The sequence below is a fragment of the Gossypium raimondii genome, chromosome 4 (assembly GCF_025698545.1).
Source record: "Gossypium raimondii isolate GPD5lz chromosome 4, ASM2569854v1, whole genome shotgun sequence".
NCBI lineage: Eukaryota > Viridiplantae > Streptophyta > Magnoliopsida > Malvales > Malvaceae > Gossypium > Gossypium raimondii.
The window spans coordinates 27,807,618-27,830,989 of record NC_068568.1 but is presented as its reverse complement, the minus strand read 5'-3'; the positions used below and the strand labels follow the sequence as shown (position 1 = coordinate 27,830,989).

Genomic DNA, 23,372 nt, shown 5'->3' with positions numbered 1-23,372 from the left:
CCTGTTGAGTGGAGAATGTTGTCATAAATCAACAAACCAAAGAAAGCATGGTGTTTTTATACACTTGGCTCTTACTCTTTAAATTGACAGCAAAAGGCTTTTCCATTTAAGAAAACACAAAGAAAGCTATTCATTAATGAAAATCTTTCAGCTTATCCAGGTTTACTCCTGGTCCATAGCACCCACTGAAGGAAAAGACAGAGCACATGCAGACAATGTAATCATGTTAAGCAAATGAAAGATGTGTGATATCTAAAAGATTTTGAAAATCTTGACAAGTTATACAAATTCCCCGAACCTGTATTCCGATCCATCAGCCAGATATGCTCCATAACTTCCAATTGAGGCTGCTACTAAAGTTCGGTTGTAGCTATTCCCAGGAATACATCCGACACCATCCCAAAACTTATCACGGGCTTCCACTGCCAATTTGACACTCTTCTTTAGTAATGACTCCCCTTCTTCAAGGGATAGTCCCCGGGAAAGGAATCCAGGAATGGTAGCCTGTAATATAAATTGGAGGAAACTATGAGATAGAAAATTAGGAGAAAAACAGGATATTCAAGGTCAACTGATAAACTCCAACTTTTTTTTTGGTAGCAAGCCATAATCAATTTCAAGAAGATAACAATTGTTTTCTTCAGCCTTCAAATCTGGAATATGTGAATAATTATAATTAAAATTGGGTTTATCATTTACCATATGATCTCAAATAAATTACTCTTCCTAATATGAAGGCAGGCAAGTTTCTACAAAGATATGTTGCTTGTTTCCAAGGAATCAATCATTGCAGATGAACATATACAGATGATAACTACATTATTTTCTGTCTGGTTCATTAATAAGCCAAACTTAGGGAAAAATCAGAATATTTTCCATGAATTTTCACAAGAAAGTGGTGGACCTATTGCATAGAAAAAGGAAGCATTTAGCTCCTATCCTTTTCACCAGATCCATATTGTGAATATATGAAAGGCAGAAGATCACACGTTAGCCTAACAAATCAAGTCATTCGGCTGAATCTGAAAAACACTAATAAATAAACCTGGTAAGATGAAGTAACCAAGATATCTGCACCAGCCTCCGAATACTCCAGATGAACCTGCACATATGAACACTCCACGCTGATTCAAAATCTAAAACCAAGTCTCAAACTTTATACCCTGTTTTTGACCTGGAGTCATTTGCAGAACAGCAATGTACATATTTTCCAACAAAGCTGAATGAGAAAGAAGACCGAAAGGTACCTGCTTGATAAGGTGAGGGTCTCTGATCAAGCAAAGAGCGCTCCAAACCTTAAAATTAACGGAAGCACCATGACTCTCAAGCTGAGTAGCAAAACCCCCATCCATCACAGCACAGCCTCCAGCTTTTTCTATCAAATCTTCCAACAATGAAGCTCCCTTCTCAAAACCCATATTTTTTCTTTTCGTCGGTGTGTGATGCAGAGTAGTGTGTTCTTTGATAGATGGAGAAAGAGCAAAGCTTTGTTGGCGCTGGTAATAAAAAGGTTTTGGGTTGTTATTTCAGCCATGCGAGTGCAGAGTGTTTGTTGGAGAGTGGCAACTTAGAAAATATTGTCGGCCATGGGAAGATTAGGGATTTCAAGGGAGAAAAAATAATTTTTGTGGCGTTTTCTATAAAAGCGTCGATATTGTTTATTTTTTTTAAATTAATATTTAAATATATCAAATAGTTTAGATTAAATTTTTTAAAATATAAAAATATTAATTAATTGTATAAAGTTTTATCATTTAACAAATCTCAAGTAAATCTTAACTTTAAACCCTAAATTAACCATTCAATACATATAAAGTCTATCTATTATATATCTCTTAAATATACTCATAATTTCAATATATTTAATTTATTATTATCTCTTTTACAATTATATAATAACATATTTAAAATATAAATTAAAAAATAATTAATCTAAACCCAAAACCTTAACCCGACTCCTAAATCTCTAAACCCTAAACCCTTAACTCTTAACCTCTAACCCCTAAACCTTAAATCTCAACCCTTAAACCATAATTCCTAAATCCATACTCTCTAAACCTTAAAATAGTAACTCCTAAACCGGTTTTAAATCTTAAATAAACCATATACCCTAAATCAAAAACCCTAAACTATAGTGATAATTAATTCAATATTTTAAAATTAATACTATCTCTTTTACGATTATATAAGAAATTTTTAATATATAAATTAAAAACAATCAAGAATCATGTACCCAAAAAACTTTAAAATTATTTTAAATAATAGTATTTTAATTTTTCATGTGTTTTATTTCAAATTATTTCTACGTGTCATTATTTTTTGAAGATTTTAAATATTCAATTAGAAATAAATTGAATTTTATTTAATTAATATAAATAAACCAATTAAGATAAAATGTTTTTAGCGGCGCTTTTTTAAAAACGCCGCTAAAACCCCGAGTATTAGCGGCGCTTTTTAAAAAAGTCGCTAAAACCCCGAGAGTTAAAAGCGACTTTTAAAAAACACCACTAAAACACCGAGCATTAGCGGCGCCTTTTAAAAAACGACACTAAAACACCGAGTATTAGCTGCGCTTTTTCAAAAATGCCGCTAAAGCCCGAGCATTAGCGGCGTTTTTGAAAAAACGCCGCTAAATCCCCGAGCATTAGCAACGCTTTTTTGAAAACGCCGCTAAAGCCCCAAAAGGTAAGAAAACGACGCCGTTGAGCTTTGGTTTTTTGCGGCGTTTTTCTGAAAAATGCCGCGAATGCTCAAAAACGCCGCTAATGCTCGATCTTTAGTGGCGATTTCCATGAAGCGCCGCGAATGCTCGATTTTTACCGGCGCTTTTTGTCCAAGCGCCGCTAAAAGTGCCGCTAAAAGCCTGTTTTGGTGTAGTGACTATATAAATCAATAAGAACTCAATCATAGTAATACTTGAACTTATGAAAGTATTATGAATGCCCCTGTACTAAGAGTCAGATTGCCTTTTGCCCTATCTACTGAAAAATGGGCAAATTACTCTATATATGTTAGATTAAGGAGAAATTGGTCCTTTCTGTTAAAGATTTCATCCATTTATATTATTAAAAACTAGCATGACTGACGAAATAATATAATAGTGTCACGTGGTGTGCCACATGTATCTCATGTGGATATATAGGAACTAGTGTTTAACAGTAGAAATAGATGAACTTTTTAACATAAGAGTCAATTTGCTCTTTGATCTAACACACAATGATTAATTTGCCCATTTTTAAGTAGAGGGGGCAAAATGTAATCCGACTCCTAATACATAGGCCTCTATGGTGCTTTTTATAAATTTGAAAGTGTGACATAATAAATTTTAAATATTTAACTTTACCATTTGAACAAAAGCATCATCTAATTTTTATGAACTTTTATTAAATATATTTGTTACAAAATATTTTTTTCACCTATTTTTAGGTGTGTCATAATCTAGTAATTTTGTTATTTTTAAACGAATGACTTCCAAGTTTTTGTTTTTGCTAAGGCTTTGATAATCTAAAATTAAAATAATCTAATGGAACTTTTTTACAAAAGCATGTAAAAATAATAAATGGATAAGAGCTACTTATCACTTGGATAATATTTTTAATTAATTTAATTTTATTTATTCTAATATTATATTATCCTATAAGCCAAATGGGGTACACGCCCTCTTACCGCAAGGCTTGGATAGTTAAGCAAAAGGCGTTGGAGAAGATGCATAGTGGGTGGGACGCCTCATATAATGAAATATGACAGTGGTGTCAGGTGCTAGAGAGATACGTCCCAGGTGCCATCACAGACCTTGAAACGGAACATGCGTACTACAACGGCTGATTGCTATGTGGATGCCAAGTGTTCAAACGTCTGTTTTGGACCTTTAAGCAATGCCGAGACGCATTTTCATACTGCAAGCCGTTGGTACAAATTGACGGTACCTTTATGTTCGGTAGGTATACTCATCGGCTATTGCTTGCAGTGGCACAGGATGACGGTGGGAGAATTCTTCCAATTGCATTTGCAATAACACCGGGGGAGTCGTCTAATGACTGAGATTTCTTTCTCTCTAGGTTAAGGAGGCATGTGTGCCCCCAACCTGATATCTGTGTTATTTCAGATTGGGGCGCCGGTATACTAGCTGCATTTGATCGACAGGAAAGCTTATGGCAGCGCACACACCATAGATATTGCCTAAAACACGTTGCTTCGAACTACTACAGGCAATATTCATCTTAGAGCAAACGACGACAAGTGACCAACATGGGTATTTAGTCTATATCTGTGTTATTTCGTTTGTCAATTTGAATTAGTTTTATTGGTAGAAGTGGTATAAATTATTCGCTATGATCTTATATTGGCAAGGTATGAAATAAATAAAGATCGTTTTCACGAGATGTTGGCAATTTTACGTTCAATTAACGGAGAATGGGCGGACTACATTTGTAACATACGTTTCGAACAATGGGCACAAGCATACGACGGCGGCCTACGATATGACCATATGACATCGAACCTGGCTGAATGCATAAATTCTGTTTTTAAAGGAACGCGCCATCTACCGATAACATCGGTTGTGCGAGAGACATATTTTTGTTTGGCGGCGCTATTTCCAAAGCGAACAGCAAGTTATGCAAGCTAGATGCAGGGAGGCCATGTATGGTGTAGTAAGATAGTTCAAGAAATTAACAAGGCCAAGGCGAGGGCAAACACCATGCACACAGTGTGTCACGATCGAGAAAATTTTTGGTTTCAAGGTGATGAGTTTGATGACCGCACCAAGGTGTTGTTGGCGGGCAATATCGTGTACACTTGCGAAATAGGACTTGTGACTGTGGGATGTTTGATGCACTTCGTTATCCATGTGCTCATGTTATTGCAGCTTGTCAGAATCTCCGGTTGAATTCGATGAGCTATGTGGATGAAGTGGACAAATTAGAAAACATGTACAGCGTCTGGAGACACGTTTTCCCAGCGGTCCCAGATGAACATAAGTGGCCGCCCATATCTCTTTCTCCTTTTAAGCTGTTACCGGATAGAGAATTGCGTCATAAACCAAAGGGTCGACCTTGCTCGACTAGAGTACGTAACAATATGGATATCCGAGAAACAGCCAGTCAACAGAAGTTGTGATGATGGCGTAGGAATCCAGGCCATACAAGCCGATCATGCCCTAATCGGAATAGTTGAATGTAATTGTAAATAAATTATATTTTTTAAATTATTTATTGATAATTGTATTAATTGTTAGTAACAGTCAAAATATTTTTTCAAATCTAACATTATGTGAATGTAAAAATATTAACTGATAATTGTATTAATGGTTAGTAGAATTCTCAAATAATATCAAAATATTCAAAATATTTGTACAAAATAATTAAGCTCATGTTATTACATCGAATAATATCAAAATAACTCAAAAAAATTTCTATTTTATTACATCAAATAAACTTCTATTTTATTACATCAAATAATATCAAAATAACTCAAAAAAAATTATTTTATTACATAAAATAATATCAAAATATTTAAAATATTAGTACAAATAAATTTAAATACGGCAATCAATGTCTATGCCCGGGGGATTCAGTGCCACATGGCAGCCGTCGACGGTTACGCGTTGGATTCCTCCTTTCTCTAGCTTCCGGGGCGGTTGTTGTTCTCGTGAGGATTCGGTTCTTCCAGACGGCATCTGGTTGTCGGACTTGGGACGATGATCCACCTTCAAAGAATAGTGTATGTGGAGGTGTTTGCATCAAAAACGGCGACAGTGTTTGAACCCATACGTCAGTGGGGATTGGTAAAAATGAGAGCTCCCTGACAGCCCCTCTTGCGATCCCTCGTGCGCCGCTGGCCTATACATTGGCGGTCCACTCAGCATAACAGGAAATGGAGCTGAACCAGGCATTTGGCTCCAACCTGCCATAGGACTCGGAAAAGGATACATATAAGGGTTAGGATACACATAAGGGCTAGGAAATGCACCTGGCATCATCTGAAAAGGCAGTTGCGTGGGTATCATTGGTTGAACTGCTGCGTCGGGTGACTGTGTCGGTGCTCTCGTTGGGCCTGGTGATTGCATGGCCACTGATGATGAGCCGGGTGAATGTCTGGGCCTCGTTGAGGTGCTGCCTTCGTCGTCTTGTCGTCTTGGATTTAGAAGCCCGCGCCTTTCCCTTTCGACACGTATTTGCCGCTGCCTCTCCTCTGGCATCAGTAAATACGGCTTGCCATGGATCCTAAACCATGGCATGTATTCTGGAACGCACGCTAACTCTGGAACGATGATTTGTTCCCGAGTAGGTATATATTCATACCGATCTTCCCACATTTCCATGTACTCGGACCAGTATCTCGGCCAATCTGTGTTCAATTGTCGAAGGTCGGCTTTGTGTTGATCGTCAAACACGTCAGGATCCACGGGAATCAATTGTCTACATCCAAACTGTCGTAGCACTCTGTCTGACTGGTGCAGCTCCACGATTGCGTAGTTGATCAACACGACTTTCACGTGCCAAGCTTGTGGATTTTGTAAGAACTCTTCCGGAATTACTACCCGAATTGCCGGATCCTCGTATGGTGTCCATTGAAACTATATGAACATGATAGAAATATTAGTTATATGCATAATTACTTGTATGGAAATATCTATTTTATTTAATACTTACTTGTGCTTCCGACCGTTGGTCCAATAGAAGCCGTATATCTTCAAGAGAGGTAGGTAATCGAGCATGACTTGCCGGATGGTTCCACCTAATTAAATAAATTTTTAGCTTACTTTTATTTTTAAAAATTTACATAATTATTGTAAAATCTAATATAAAATTTACCTCGTTATAAGTGAGAATGTATATAGGTGGTCCACTCGAGGACGTAGAAATCAAAAGCGAAATTATGCCCATGACTGCAGTAGTGACAGGCAACCTCCGATTTTTGCTCTCCTCAGTCGCGTCGCTCCGCACATCTCTGGATATAACGTTGCCAAGACGGCAGACCCCCAACTCAATTCACCGGCTGCTCTAAAATCAACAAGTTTCAGCAGCCATCTTAGATGTACGCGGCTCCGTGACGTGTCGGGCATCAGATAACCTCCAATTAATTGAAGAATTTATGCCCGAGCATATCGAATTCTTTCAATTTCGGTTGAATCTTCATCCGGATCAGGGAATGTGTCACGTAGCCAGCCCATCTCGATCTTACCTCCCTCCATTTTCTCCGAAATAGCGTCCAAAAGCTCGTAGCACACCGCCTCCAATCGCTAGATTGGGCAGACCCAGTGACTGGGTACCCGTCCACCGGCAATCTCAATTGCAGACTGATATCTTCTAGAGTGATAATGCACTCTTCACATGGAAGATGGAATGTGTGCGTCTCGGGTCTTCACCTCTCGATCAACGCACTGATTAGTTTCGGGTCCACCTTGCATCCCCGGCCTACCATCGCCACGTGCCAAAAACCCACTTCCCGTAGGTAGTTCTCTACCAACAGTGATGGAGGACCATGCATATTCCGGATATTGCATTCCAATACCCGATCTACAGACTTTTATAACAAATAATAAATTAATAATTATGTAAAAATGCATAAATAAAAAATTCTTAAATAATATTTAAAAATTAAATTTAATACTTACCATTTTCATTTGTTCCACCGATATGTGATGCTTATCAAGATGAGTCAATTCTCCGGCCATTGCTGAAATCGTACAAATTTTTACGGTTTAAAAAAATTTTAAAATTTTTTTTAAATTATTTAAAAAAAAGGGAGTTAAGAGAAATTTAAGAGGAACTTGAGAGAAAATTGAAATTAAATATGGATTTGAGAGAAAGTTGGAAAGAAATTGAGAGGAAATTTGAGAGAGGATTAGTTTGTGAAAAAAAAGGGGTGAGGGGTATTTATAGTTTTTTTTTTACCGTTGGGGGGGCAACGGTCAAATTTTTGACCGTTGCAGCACTGTTCATGCATGGGACAAATCGCGGCCACGTCAGCGCGCTTTGTTGACGTGGCAGAAAATCACGTCCTAGAGGGCGCGTCCCCTGACATCGCGCTGACGTGGACGCGATTTGTCGAAAAATGGACCATTCTAGTAAATAATTAAATAATGGGCCCATTTCGGTAATTTTTTTTAAAAAAGGGCTTTTTTTGTGTAAATTGCCCCGTTCCTCCACCTTTTATTCTTTTATTTTATTTTATTATTATTATTTCATTTTTGTTTTATTATTTTTCCAAGACCTACTTCCACTTTTGGCACGTTTGTTTCCCTCAATTCCCCATTCTTTTTCACGCCGCCATTCTCTTTTTCTCGTGCTATTGAAATATGTTCTTACTTTCTTGTTACACTCTCGTCAATTTCGTTTTTCTTTTCTTCCTTGTGGGGTTAGTTCTCTTTTATATACTTTTGTTCTCCATTTTGTGTTGCTACTGTAATTCTTGGAGCATTTATTTTTGTTTTGTTGGCTGCCATTCTAAGGGTAAAGTGTATTTATTCTATATTCTATGTGTTTGTCGTTTTGTTGTTGGGCGTGAGGTTTGGGACTGCATTGGGTTGCGTTAAGTCTGTTTTGTGTGTTTTATTAATGACTTTGATGCATTTTAGGAGAAGGAGAAGAGGCATTAAGCGACCCTCCAGCCCTTTAAGCATCGGTTGGTTGTCGTTTTGGTAGCGTAAGTTTTCTACGTTATTGGAAGCCATTTGTGGGTGTTTTGTTGAATATTTGATTTAATTTTCATATAATTGTCATTAATTAAGTGTATTAAATGACATTTCTAGGTTCGAAAAGTTTCTTGGTTACTTTCATGTCAAAATGGGATCAGGTGTGTAATGAAAACTTAAGAAAACAATGATATGCGAAAGCCAAAAATCTGAACTGTCGACGCCACACGACTGTGTGCCAGGTCGTGTGTTGGACCTTGTGAGACACACGGTTTGGGCTAGTTGGGCCGTGTGGGCTCAAAATTCTAAATTTTACCCTAGGGGCGTAAGCATCGTTCAGGTCGGACATAGGGCTTCCGTAGTGTCCATAAGGCATTAATTAAGCTTTAAAATAAGATTTCTGATGTTCTGCTAGCATAAAAATATTGATATGAGTTGTATGATAAATATGATATATGCACAATATGAACTGTATTTCTGGTAAATGTAACAGCCAAATTTTAGTAGTGTTATAAACAGTGGTTTTAGGGCCACAATTTCGATGAGTGAGTTATAATTTTAATATTTATTTAATATCTACGAGATTATTTTAAGGCCATATTAAAGTTTCGTTAAGAAATTTTAAAGTTTAAATGATTAATTAGGTAAAAAAACTAAATCGTAAAGGTTGAAAAAGTGGGTTTCTATTTGTTAAAAAAGTTAAAAGACTATGAAAAGGTAAATTAATGTACTTAGATGGTAAATATACCATAATTAAGTTAGTGGATAGTTATAAATAAGGTTTTATTGAAATTTTTGATTAATAATAAAGTTAAAGTAGTAATTTGGTAAATAAAAGAAAAGTTAAGTAAATAAAATACAAAAGAAATATGTCTTTTCCATTTTTGTTTCAAAAACCTAAATTAGCCATTAGATGAGAAGGAAGGTTCGGCCAACACTTTGTTCTTGCATGGTTTTCTTTTGTGTCCTGTTTTTAATAATTTTTATGTTCTTGAGTTCGTTTTAGCTTAATCTAGCTAGCCCGGGGATTAATTTGAAAAACTGTTAAAGGTTGAGGGACTTGTCATGGTTGTTTTTGAATATGTTTTGAAGTTATTTGATAGGTTATTGATAGTAGTTTTTAAACAAACATGTTTTGTTAAGGGATTTTTAGTGAATTTAAGGTTTAAGGACTTATTCATGAAAATAGTAAAATTTCATGGTATTATTATGAATTAATTATTTAAGTGGGTTGATATGAGTCCCTAAGAATTTCGGCTAGGTTGTATGGAGGATTAAAATGATTAAATTTTAAGTTATGAGCTTAAGGACTAACTTGAAGTGCTTAATTGAATGAATTATCTATTTAGATTAAGATAAACAACAGACGAACTTAAATTGAGGAAAGACGAAAGCTTCGGATTAATTTCAAATTCTACTTCTACAACTATAGTTTTCGAGCTAAGTTCGTATGAATTATAATCGTATTAATAATAGTTAAATTGATTATTTACTATATTGTGTTAATAAAAACGGACTTGAAATTGCTTATGTAATTGACAGATAACGAACCCCGTTCGATGTTTTGAGTAATTGACAGATAACGAACCCCGTTCGAACATTAAGGGCACGTTTGGTTCGTTGTAATGGAATAAAGCTATAATGGAATAGAGGCGTAATAGTTATTCAATTGTTTGGTTGAATGGAATGAAATAAAACTATAATAGTATTCTTGTGTTTGGTTGAATGGAATGATGTTGTAATAGCATAAGGAAAAAAACTAAAATGACTAGAATACCCTTAGCAGCATTTTTTTTAGGTAGATGATTATTGTTATTGTTATTAAATTTTAATAAGATTATTAATATAAATAATAAATAATTTAATCATATTTTAACATAATTATTATTAAATATAATTTAATAAAATATATAATTTAATAAAATTATTAATATTAAATATTCTTATATGAATTTACTAAAATCATAATATATAATACTATAAAATATAATTTTAACATAATTATTATTAAATATAATTTAATAAAAATACATAATTTAATAAAATTCTTAATATTAAATATTTTTATATGAATTTACTAAAATCATAATATATAATACTACAATACTTACAAATTCTATTAATCGGTCCTAATTTTAAAAATTCAATAAACTTAACCTTCTATTTTACATATTATATCAATTTAACCTTTATTCTTAAAATTCAAAAATAAAATTAAAAACTAAAAATTTAAACATTTATTTTTGATAAAATACATACAAAATTATAAAAATATTTATAAATAAATGAATATCTATTTTTCTCATTTTTTAACATGACATTTATTTATTAGAATAATAAATTTATAAATAAAACAATTTAAGGAGAAAAAGCAATGAAAAAGAATTAGACAAATTTAAAAAAATTTAAACATTAACGCCACCATGCTTAATTTTGATAAAAACTACAATCTAATATTGAAAAAGATAAAGTTGACGTCCTTAGATTGTTGGCCCAAAACGCCAAATTTACATCCATGAGAAATTTTTTCAAGTACTTTTTAACTGAAACCAAACTTGGGAATAAAACACAGGTCATTCTGCTTTGCCCGCATGTTGCAACCAAGGCCAATCTGAGTCACATAGGTCGACTGGAGAGTTGCCATCGTTATCCTTCGTATCTTTTTCTGCATTTTGTTTTACAAGAAATTTGGCAATGTCTTCCCTCTCACACATAACAACATAGTGCAATGGGGTTTGACCTTCATTGTCCTTCCAATAGAAAGAAAAAACAAAGATTTTAACAACAATGCTTACAACACTAGAAAGAGAAAAGAGAAATATAGAGCATTGTGCACCATTTAACATAAAAAAAATTCTTATTTACTTAGGTATGCTTTTGAAAATGGTTCAAAAAACTCTAAAGAAAGTTATTTCACATTTGTTTTTGTGTATTACAGGTACATTAGATAGTGATAGTTTCCGCACACATAAATAGGTTAGGAGGTGAATACCAGTAAAACCGTAACAGCGATACAATAATTACCTTAGCATTCACATCAGCATTCCTGCTAAGAAGTGCTTCAGCAATTTTAAGATGGCCACGATCTACAACCCAATGCATCAGGGTCTTCCCTTCACTATCTGCAAGCATCAAATGCAAACAAGTTACTTGATTAAGCAAAGTCTTTCAAACCCATGTATGCAAGTCTAGTTTTTTCTTTAAAGGAGGAAAAACAACTAAATAGAAACAAACCTTGCAAATGCACAGAAACACCACTTTCAATGCATTTAAGCAAATTATCCAGTTCTCCTTCTCTGGCAAAAGTGTGGATAGCATCCATTTTCCTGAAAAACAATAAGCATTCCTATCAAATGTCTTGGATACTAGAACATTTTACCAATAACCAACTATAACAAACACACAAATCTCTAACAAGAAAAACCAATAGCAAACTCTCATTATTAATTTTGATATCAAACATAACTAAATACATAGATTCCTTTGGTTCTTTTGCAATATGTATTCCAATATCCAAATCATAGAACTTAAGATAAATAGAAAAAAATATCTCAAAAAGTTTATAATAAAGGCTTCCTAAATTACCAAGCATTAAAAACCTAAAAATTTCCATCCTTTTCATTCACAGACCAAATAAAGAACTATGAAAACACACTAAAAGGGAAAAAAATCTCGAAAAAAAGAACACACCCACTAATGGTACGCCAGAGGTTGTTAGAGGAGTAGGACACTAGAGAGACCATAAGAAGACTCAGTGTTCATACGCTTCCTAAGAAACCTCATGAGATTCATCTTCTGGCTAACCAATCCACCCCACATGCATATCTCTTCACATCTCACCACCACGACTTTTTGGCCATTCAACAACTCCTTGGCCAAAATGGAAGCCAACCTTCCCAGCAAGTGACGTCTTGCATCCACCGCTACCCTTTTGGAGCACATGCCTCACCCTGAAACCATCTCTTCTTCTTCCTCTTTGCTTGGTAGCTTAGCTTTGGCCTCTTTTTAATGGAATTGGCATGGTTGACGTCGTTTTAGGAATAGTTATTCATATGTTGGTGCCTACAGAAGAGGCGGTGGGAGTTGAGTTTATCAGAGTTGATAGCTTCCTACGCCTACATGCTTCCCTGATTCACACTAGAGTTGTAGATTCCTTGCAAATAAAAAGAGAATTTCATAGGAAATCTCAACATAATCACTGTAAAAATAAAATAAAATAAAAAAGTATTCTTGATCATTTATGAACTAAAAATTGAGAAAAAAAATAAACACACAGATCTTTTTAAAAAAAAAGAAAGAACCGTATTAAGTGATAGGAATCCTATCTTAATTTAGGTTGAAGATTCACCTTCTCCCTCTGGTTGATCAAGAAGCACGATCCAGGAAGACGGTAGTATCTTCTTTACCGGTTCTCATGGACACAACAGTAAAAACTTCACCAGTTTTTCCGGTGGAGAGGAACCAAAAATGTGAGATAGAGGGTGCTTTCTGATCGGTGTTCTAAGTCCAGTTGTGACGCCAAAAAGAGGTAAAAAAGAGAAGGAGAAGAAGGCGAGGAAAATGGAGAAGAAAGCTAGAAGGAAGAAACAAAAGACGGAAATGAGAAGCGTGGATCGAGAGGATAAAATAAGGCATAAAAATCGGGAGGGGAAAACGAGAGCTAAACTGAGCTTTTGGAAGGGAATAGAAATCGGTCAATTTTGAGAATAGAGGCGTAATGTAATAAGCCCGTAATAGGGCATTACACCCAACCCAACTGATGAATAGGTGTGGCCCACAAAATGGGGCTGTAATGGCATAGCCATTACACCCAACCAAACATGCTATAAGAATTCTTAGGATATGATGACATGGCATTAGGGATTTCATGTTTCGGATGTTGGTCTTGAATGCCCTACCGATGGCTGAGATCCTGCATTTGTTGCGGATTCTCCACATCTCGTGTGAGTAGCATCATGTAGCTAACATTCCGATCCACAGCTCGTGTGAGCACTATTAAAAAGGAAAGATTATGGTTATATGAAAATGTAGTCTATGTATGAGGATTCTTGAGTATCTGATGCAATTCTAGATGGTTCAACGGGTAAGTAAAGAAATGGCATGGTAAGTACACAATGGGATATTGAATCATGATCTATGACAAGGCTAATGTAATAAATGATGTGCATATGAAAATCTACTTATATTATGGTTGAATTCATATGTATCATGTATGAACTTACTAACTTGTGAGTTTGATGGTGCTTGTATAGGATTTTACTAAGTTTATGGTCTTGGTAATGATATTATGCTTATTCTATGGTTTGTGCTAAAGAAATGGTAAGTTATGTTTGAGTTTATACGAGCTTACTAAGCACTAGTTGCTTACGTATTTACTTTTCTTTCTTTTATAGATTATCAGAAGCTTGATTGATTAGAAGCTTGATCGATTGGAAGCTTGTTAGAGATCTATCACACTATCTAACAACCATTTCAGTAGTTTTTGAGTATTTCGGCCAAGGTTATAAATGGCATATATACATGATAAAGGCCATGTACTTTCCATGTTTTTGAGTATTTCCACCTGTGTGCCAAGGTTATAAATGGGTCCTATACATGCCATTTATAGGCAACTCAGTGAGTATACGGCCGTGTGCCAAGGTTTTTGAGTATTTTGGTTGTGTTACCCCTGTTTTCAAGTTTTGCAACTTTTTTCCAAATATTCTATTTTGTTTCAAATTAGTCTCGAATTACTTTTAAGCTATTTTTAGGGTCTCGAAGGTTCGATTTAGGGACCAAATGCATATATTTGATTGGTTTTTAATAAGATTAATTTATTTAATGTTATGATGTTAAGTGTTATTTCGATTGTTTGGTAATGTTTCATAACCTTAATCTGGCGAGGGAGACGAGTTAGAGGTATTACATTTAGTGGTATCAGAGCTATAATTTAGTTGGTTCTCAGACTGAACATAGTATGTATGGAGTCTAGAAATATATGACATTATATAACCTGTGATAATGTGATATCTCCTAACTCAAATTGAATTACGTTTTCATATAGATAAAAGATGTCATCCAACCGAGCTGATTCCGATAAAGTTGATATGCACAAGCCTCCGTTCATAGAGTAGCTAGCAATGGTCTCGTAGCTGAGGGTCGTGGAAGTGAGTCTAACGAAGCCTTCTTCCAAATGATGTCTGAGTGGTTTTTATGTTCGTTAAAATGAACCCTATGGCTCAACGACCTCCACCCTCTCTCGTACCCTAACTTGTCCCCACTATTCCTCAAGGTTTAGAATTGATACGACTAAATAGACCTCTAGTTGATAAAATTGGTACTTATGGGGCTGAAAGTTTCGTGATACTGCGAAAGATGATCCAGAAAAGGTTGAGTTCTGGTTAGAGAATATTATTAGAGTTTTTGATGAGCTATCTTACTCTCTTGCTGATAGTTTAAAATGTGCAATATCGTTGTTAAAAGATTCAGTCAGTTGTGGAATACTTTGATTGCGGTGGTACCAAAAGATCATATATATTGGGATTTCTTTCAGACAGAATTTAGACAGAAATATGTCAGTCAGTGGTATCTTAACAAAAAGCGGAAAAAGTTCCTTTAGTTAAAACAGAGCCGTATGACTATAGATGAGTATAAAAGAGAATTCGTGCGACTTAGCAAGTATGCTCGAGAATGTATATCAACAGAAGTTGTTATGTGCACCCGGTTTGAAGATGGTTTAAACGAAGATATCAAACTGTTAGTTGGGATTCTAAAATTAAAAGAATTCGTGGTATTGGTGGATTGAACGCAAAAAGCTGAAGAACTTAGTAAAGCTAAAAGAAATGCAAATTTTGAGGCTCGTGACACTAGTAAATGACCTATGGAAAAATCATTTTCGTCTCCATCCAAGAAATCAAAAGAATTTCACAGTTGTACCTCAGCTTTAGTAGGTGTTAACACCCCTAACCCGTATCCGTCGCTGAAAAGGGGTTATGTGGTATTACTAAACAAATCACAACTTCTGAACAATTATACATGTACACATGTTTGATTCTCTTGAATAAATCAACTTTAAATAATACAGTTAAATCATCCCTTACAAATCTTTTTTTTAAACATATAACTAATATATAAGTAGCCACTTAAATCATAAGCACCAAAATCAAATATATCCCATAAGCATGTGCGCACAATTAAGATAATAAAATTATTTCATTCTATTAATCCATGCATGAATCATATAAATCTAATAATTCAATGCACCTATTATTTGACCATACTATATTTGGCATATCTAGCTTGTTCAACTTATGATCACATTGATATATAAACCAAAAAGACTAACCAATTTTTAAAATATGCATATCTTACCTTTTGTAAAACATCCATTCAGTTAACAAAAATTAAACCAAGGGATTTATTTAAAAAGGAAATCAATTCAAACAATGACAACCCAAAATTTACCTAATTCGCATATAACTCTTTTATTTTCTTATTGCATGAATTACTATATTTCTCAAAAGTATACCATTATGCGCACAAGCCAACTTTGCATGCAAACAATTATGCATATTTGAACCAAAACACTATTCATTTGGTGCTTTACCAAATTCTTAGCCAAACATAAACATGCATATAATTCTGTATAGATTCAATTCGTATATTATGTAAAAATTTCATATCATATTAAAAACATCAAAACTATGCGTTCGAGCAAATAATTTAGCAACCATTTGGCTAATACATTGAAATTTTCCAACCGAATTAAACATGCTAATCTCTCATAATTTGTAATGTATCAAACGTCATATTAAGACTAATCCCAAAATTTTCTATTCGGGTAAGCACAAACAATTTTAATAAATCTAAATGAAATATGTTTCATCTAATAATGCAAAGCTTAATCGAACCATCAAAATAATTATAGAACATGTTACTTACTCATAAAATATGTCATATTAAACTAAACATAAACACCTAATATTTAAACATAACATATATATATCTATATATATATATAAACTTTCCATCACAACCCAAAACCAAATAGCCAAATCACAAATAAATTAAACAACGTTACATGTTTATAATAAGAACATCAATACCAAAAATTTATAAATAATTCTTAGCAAAATATACCAACAAAACTCACATATATAAATACAAAACATAACCGAATATTAACCAAGTATATTCACTACTCACATCCAACCTTTAATCAAAACACATCATTAACCAATTTAACATATTACTAGACACAAGATATATATATACTGAAACCTAATCAACCAACCACAACCATACAAAATCATCAAGCAAAGGCATAAATTTCAAGATTTACAAAATGAACAAGCCATTTTCGCATGGCTTATTATATACATGTCCAAAATCAGACCAAAATACATATTAGCCTATACATGCCATAAGTTCGAAATAAAACTTTTAAAAGTACCGAAAGTAGACGACAGTGTGAATGACTTCACTGACAGTCCCCGAGCACATAACAACCTCCAAAATCTAAATAAAACAATGACAAATAAATATACAAAGTAAGCTAACAGCTTAGTAAGCCTTACGCAAATATATATATATATATAACATATAATTTCATAAGCAATTTATCAAAGCCAAATATACACATTTATAAACATTACCAATACATTCACAAATCTCAAATCATTTTTGTCATGGCTAATCGTTTATACACGAGCTTCCAATCATATACCTATAATTAACATAAGGCTGAACATACCTTTCATATACACACATATACTTATAACAACATTATTTATTATTTTTGTTATATATCAAACAAACTTACTTACTTAATTATCAAATAGGTAAATAAACATCACATACCTGATCATTTTAACTCATTAATCACATTTGATACCACCTCGGCATAAAGCCTGTGAGGCATAAAGCTTATTAAAATACACCGGTATAAAACCTTCTAGGCACAAAGCCAGATATGATACACCGGCACGAAGCCTGCTAGGCATAAAGCCTGATATGGTACACCGGCATGAAGCCTACTAGGCATAAAGCCTGCTAGGTACAGAGCTCGAATATCACTGATACAAAGTTAGTCTTACACATAATTCATACATAGGAAATCCTAATTATTCTTTAAGGTTCATACTAAGCTTTTCAAACGTCATATCTCAGTTAAATCGAACTTGTACCCAAATCTCACAAGCATTTATACATTCGGCTATTAATATGAAAATTCATAAAATTAAATTCAGCATATAAAATTCATATACAATCTAATTTAACGACGTTTATTTGCTTATAGACTTACCTCAGACGATGAAAATCAGAACAGGACGATTAATCAACGACTTTGGTTTTTCCCCGATCCAACTCCGATTTCTTTGGTTCTTGATCTAAATGTATTCAAAATAAACTAATTTAAATATAATTCCATTCAATTTAGTCCAAAAACACATAAATGGGTGAATTACCATTTTTCCCCTAACATTTTACACTTTATACATTTTAGTCAAAATTTCACCAAACACAAAATACACAAAATCTCACAACAACATAGTTAGGCCGAATCTTCCTTGTATTCATAGAAGTCCATGCATTTCAGTTAATTCACATTTTAGTCCCTCAATTTATTATTTTTGCAATTTAGCCCTAATTACTCAAAATCATCAAAAATTTCAGTACAAAACATATTTCATAATTCATCATCAAACATCACAAAACACAATTATTCATCAATGGCATAACTCAAAATATTCATCAAAATAAAAAATTCTAGCTTGGGTCGGATAGTACTCGAAGCAACGATATCAAAAACATAAAAATTATAAAAAATCTAACAAAGAACTAACTTTAATCAAACTTCAATATGGTCGAATATAGCTAGGTTTTTTTTTCTTTCTTTTTCTTTTGTTCAGTTTCGGTGATAAAAGATGAAGGAAAAAAATGATAATGGCTTATAATATTTTATGATATCATAATAATATAATATACATTATTATAACATTTAGAAATAATATTAATAATATAAAAACAATATATTATCACCTAATGCCGTCCACTAACATTAAAATGGCCTAATTGCCACATAAAACCTCCATTTTATAAAGGCAACCACTATTCAACCCTTTTAGAAATAACCACCTAATTTTCATTTTACGCGATTTAATCCTTTTATTTAATCGGACACTCAAACAACAAAATTAAAGCACAAAAATTTCACACAAGTATAGTCACACATAATAAACACAGAAAATAATTTTAAAATAATTTTTAAACTCGAATTTATGGTCTCGAAACCGTTGTTCTGATTAGGGTCAAAATTGGGCTGTTACAGTAGGATTCTCAAGAAGAGATAAAGGGAAGCAATATTCAAATTCGAGACCTCAGGCTACTTTTGTAGCGAGTGTGGGAAGTGTTTGAAATAATAGACCTAAATGTCAACAGTGCAATAGACGACATTTCAGAGAGTGCAGATTGAGAGATGTATGGTGCTTCAAATGTGGTTTCTATGATCATTTTCTTCGAGACTGTTTTGAAAGATCTTATAGAGAGAAAACTCAAAATACTCGTCTGAGTAACATTGCTGCAAGAGGAAGGCTATCCAGAAATAGTGGTAATGCGAGAAATAATCAAAGTGGAATGACCAGCTAGGGCTTATGCAATTCGAGCTCGTGAGGAAGCTTCGGCACCTAATGTGATTACCAGTACATTTCTATCTTTGATACTAATGTTAATGCTTTGATTGACTCGGGGTCAACGCACTCTTATATATGCATAACTTTAGTGTCAGATAACAAAATACCTTATGAGTCAACTGAATTTATGATCAAAGTAATGAATCATTTAGGTTAGTATGTGTTAGTTGATAAATTTTGTAGAAACTGTCCTTTTGATGATTTGGGATTGCAACTTTCCGACTGATTTGATGCTATTACCATTTGATGAGTTTAATGTAATTCTTGGTATGAATTGGTTGACTCTACATGATGCTGTTGTGATTTGTAGATGAAAGCAAATTTTGTTGAAATGTCAGAATGGTGAATTAGTTCGGGTTTAATCTGATAAATTTGATAGTACAACTAATATTACTTCAACTATGTCAGCTCAGAAATATGTCAGAAAGGGTTGTGAGGCGTATCTAGCTTATATATATTTTATTTCAGAGCTTCAAAATTGAAATTAGAGTTAGTTTTGACTGTTTTTGAGTTCTTGAATGTATTTCCAGAAGAGTTGCCAGAGTTACTGCAGTCAGAGAGGTTAAATTTCCTATTGTGTTATTACCGGGAATTTCTCTGATATCGATAGCTCCTATAGAATGACATTTACAGAATTGAAAGAGTTGAAAGAACAATTGCAAGAATTAACAGACAGAGGATTGGTTTGGCCTAGTTTTTCTCCCTGGGGTGCTCCTGTATTGTTTGTTAAGAAAAAGGACGGGTCAATGCAATTATGTATCGACTATCGACAGCTTAACAAAGTCACAATCAAAAACAAATATCCTTTGCCACGTATTGATAATTTGTTTGATCAAAATTAAAAGGTGCGACAGTATTTTCAAAGATTGATCTCTGTTCTAGATATTATCAGTTACGGGTTAAAGATTCGAATGTGCAGAAAACTGCTTTTAGAACCAGGTACGGACATTATTATTTTTTAGTTATGCCTTTTGGCTTAACCAATGAACCTGCTGTGTTTATGGATTTGATGAACAGAATATTCCAGCCATATCTAGATAGATTTGTAGTTGTATCCATTGATGATATTCAAATCTATTCTTGAGATGAAATTGAGCATGCACAGTATTTGAGAATAATTTTGCAGACATTGCGCGAGAAACAATTATTTGCTAAATTTAGCAAGTGTGAGTTTTGGCTCTGAGAAGTTAGATTTTTTGGACATGTATCAGTAGACAGTATTAGAATGGGTCCGAGTAAAATATCAGCTATAGTAAACTGGAAGCCTCCGAGAAATGTTTTAGAGATTAGAAGTTGCTTGGGTCTAGCCAGATATTATCGGAGATCTGTAAAAGGGTTTTTGATGATTTTTACACCGTTAATGAAGCTACTCTAGAAAGATGCCATGTTTGAATGGTTCGAAAAGTGTCAGCAAAGTTTTGATCAGTTGAAAGCGTTGTTAACCGAAGCCCCTGTGTTGATTCAACCTGAGTTTGACAAGGAATTTATGGTTTATAGTGATGCTTCATTTAATGGTTTAGGCTATGTTTTAATGTAAAAAGGCAAAATGGTAGCTTATGCTTCCTGACAGTTGAAACCGCACGAGAAAAATTACCCGACTCATGATTTAGAGCTTGCAGCTATTGTGTTTGCTTTAAAGATTTGGCGATACTATTTGTGCAAAGAAAAATGCCACATCTTCACGAATCACAAAAACCTGAAATATTTGATGTCACAAAAAGAATTAAATTTGAGACAACGTAAATGGTTGAAGTTGTTTAAAGATTATGATTTGATCATCGATTATCATCCAGGAAAAGCTAATGTTGTTGCTGATGCTTTAAGTAGAAAATCTTTATTTTCTTTGTGATCTTTGAATACTTGTTTGATGGTTCCATTGTAGTAGAATTAAAAGCTAGACCGACATTTCTGTAATAGATTTGTGAAGCTTAGAAAAGTGACTCTGAGTCGATTGCTAAACGAGAGCAGATCGAAATGACACCTGATTCAGAATTTTGTGTTAGTCCAGATGGTAGTTTGTATTTCTAAAATAAAATCTGTATTCTAAGGAATTCTTATGTTATTCAGAAGATTTTACAGGAAGCTCATAGTAATAATTTTTCGATACACCATGGTAGTAATAAAATGTACAGTAATTTGAAACAGATGTATTGGTGGCCAGGTATGAAATGAGAGATTTCAGAGTTTGTATCGAAATGTTTATTCCGTCAGCAAGTCAAAGCTGAGCATCCAGTACCTTCTGGACTGCTACAGCCTATTATGATTCTAGAGTTGAAATGGGAACAGATTACGATAGATTTTGTATCAGGATTACCTTTGTCTCTGCAGGAGAAATATGCTATTTGGGTTATTGTTGATCAGTTGACTAAATCTGCACATTTCATTCCAGTACGTACGAATTATTCACTTGAAAATTTTATGGAACTATGTTAGACTACATGGTGTGCCAGTATTTATTAGTTTTGATAGAGATCCACATTTTACTTCTAGATTTTGGAGTAATCTGTATGAAGCTCTAGGTACTCAATTATGTTTCAGTACAACATTCCATCCATAGACGATGGTCAGCCTGAGTGAGTGATACAAGTACTCAAAGATATGCTCCATTGTTGTATTTTAGAGTTCAGTGGAAGCTAATAGAAATTTCTTCCGTTGGTTGAATTTGCATACAATAATTGTTATTAGGGGAGTATTAAAATGGTGGCGTATGAAGCTTTGTATGGTCAGAAATGTAGAACTCCATTATACTGGACTGAATTGAGTGAGAAAAAGCTATTCAGTGTTGATTATATTCGAGAAACCGAAGAAAAAGTCATAGTAATATGTGATTGTTTGAAAGCTGCTTCTGATCATTAGAAATCATATGCGGATTTGAAAAGAAAATACATTGAATTTCAATTGGCAAAAGAGTATTATTAAAAGTATCACCTTGGAGAAAAGTTCTCCATTTTGACCAAAAAGAAAAGCTTAGTCTACGATTCATCAGGCTGTATGAGATCATCAAGAGAATTGGGCCAGTAGCTTATTGTTCAGCTTTACCATCTGAATTAGAGAAAAATTCACAATGTATTTCATGTGTCAATGTTACGGAAGTATCGACAGACCCTTCACACGTGATTTCACCTGTTGATGTTGAGATTCAGCCAGACATGTCTTATAGTGAAAAACCGATCAGAATTTTAGCTCGAGAAGTTAAAGAGTTAAGAAATAAACGTATAGCTTTAGTTAAAGTTCTCTGGGAACATCATGGAGTCGAGGAAGTTACCTGGGAATCGAAAGAAGCTTTGAAAGTGCAATACCCGAACCTATTTTCTTGTAAGATTTTCGGGGACGAAAATTCCTTTAGGGAGAGAGTTGTAACAACCCAATTTTAGTGGTGTCAAAAATAGTGGTTTCAGGACCACAATTTTGAAAAGTGAGTTATTATTTTAATATTTATTTAATATCTACGAGATTATTTTAATGTCGTATTAAAGTTTTATTAAGAAATGTTAAAGTTTAAATGGGTAATTAGGTAAAAAAGACTAAATTGTAAAGGTTGAAAAAGTGGGTTTCTATTTGTTAAAAAGGTTAAAAGGTAGAAAGTAAATTGATGTACTTAGATGGTAAATATACCATAATTAAGTTAGTGGATAGTTATGGACAAGGTTTTATTGAAATTTTTATTAATAATAAGGTCAAAGTAGTAATTTGGTAAATAAAAGAAAATTTAAGTAAATAAAATACAAAAGAAAGATGTCTTCTCTATTTTTGTTTCAAAAACCTAAATTAGCCATTAGAGAAGAAGGAAGGTTCAGCCAACACTTTGTTCTTGCATGGTTTTATTTTGTGTCCTGTTTTTAATAATTTTTATGTTCTTGAGTTCATTTTAACTTAATCTAGCTAGCCCGGGGGTTAATTTGCAAAACTGTTAAAGGTTGAGGGACTTGTCATGGTTCTTTTTGAATATGTTTTGAAGTTATTTGATAGATTGTTGATCTTAGTTGTTAAACAAACATATTTTGTTAAGGGATTTTTAGTGAATTTAGGGTTTAAGGACTTATTCATGAAAATAGCATAATAAC

At 33.8% G+C, this 23,372-nt stretch overlaps 2 protein-coding genes across 2 annotated transcripts; both read right to left on the bottom strand.

Annotated features, from left to right (window-relative positions):
* Positions 1-83: 83 nt before the first annotated feature.
* Positions 84-1,612, bottom strand: LOC105798757 (homocysteine S-methyltransferase 1). Its single transcript, XM_012628968.2, has 4 exons — positions 1,248-1,612; positions 1,046-1,102; positions 299-504; positions 84-185 (listed from the first exon to the last, which is right to left on the bottom strand). Exons 1-4 carry the CDS (start codon positions 1,416-1,418, stop codon positions 134-136), a joined length of 486 nt encoding a protein of 161 aa, XP_012484422.1. The 5' UTR covers positions 1,419-1,612; the 3' UTR covers positions 84-133.
* Positions 1,613-11,739: 10,127 nt separating this feature from the next.
* On the bottom strand, positions 11,740-12,580 carry LOC105797874 (60S ribosomal protein L13a-4). Its single transcript, XM_012627765.2, has 3 exons — positions 12,379-12,580; positions 11,873-11,964; positions 11,740-11,760 (listed from the first exon to the last, which is right to left on the bottom strand). Exons 1-3 carry the CDS (start codon positions 12,578-12,580, stop codon positions 11,740-11,742), a joined length of 315 nt encoding a protein of 104 aa, XP_012483219.2.
* Positions 12,581-23,372: the final 10,792 nt, after the last annotated feature.

Excerpts from the sequence above, each read along its gene's own strand:
- LOC105798757 (XM_012628968.2), bottom strand. The coding sequence starts at position 1,418 with ATGGGTTTTGAGAAGGGAGCTTCATTGTTGGAAGATTTGATAGAAAAA. Across the intron at positions 1,103-1,247 it reads ACCCTCACCTTATCAAGCAG|GTTCATCTGGAGTATTCGGA; the intron begins GTACCTTTCGGT and ends TCATATGTGCAG. Across the intron at positions 186-298 it reads GCTGATGGATCGGAATACAG|TGGGTGCTATGGACCAGGAG; the intron begins GTTCGGGGAATT and ends CTTTTCCTTCAG.
- LOC105797874 (XM_012627765.2), bottom strand. The coding sequence starts at position 12,580 with ATGTGCTCCAAAAGGGTAGCGGTGGATGCAAGACGTCACTTGCTGGGA. Across the intron at positions 11,965-12,378 it reads GAACACTGAGTCTTCTTATG|GAAAATGGATGCTATCCACA; the intron begins GTCTCTCTAGTG and ends ATTGTTTTTCAG. Across the intron at positions 11,761-11,872 it reads TGTTTCTGTGCATTTGCAAG|ATAGTGAAGGGAAGACCCTG; the intron begins GTTTGTTTCTAT and ends TGATGCTTGCAG.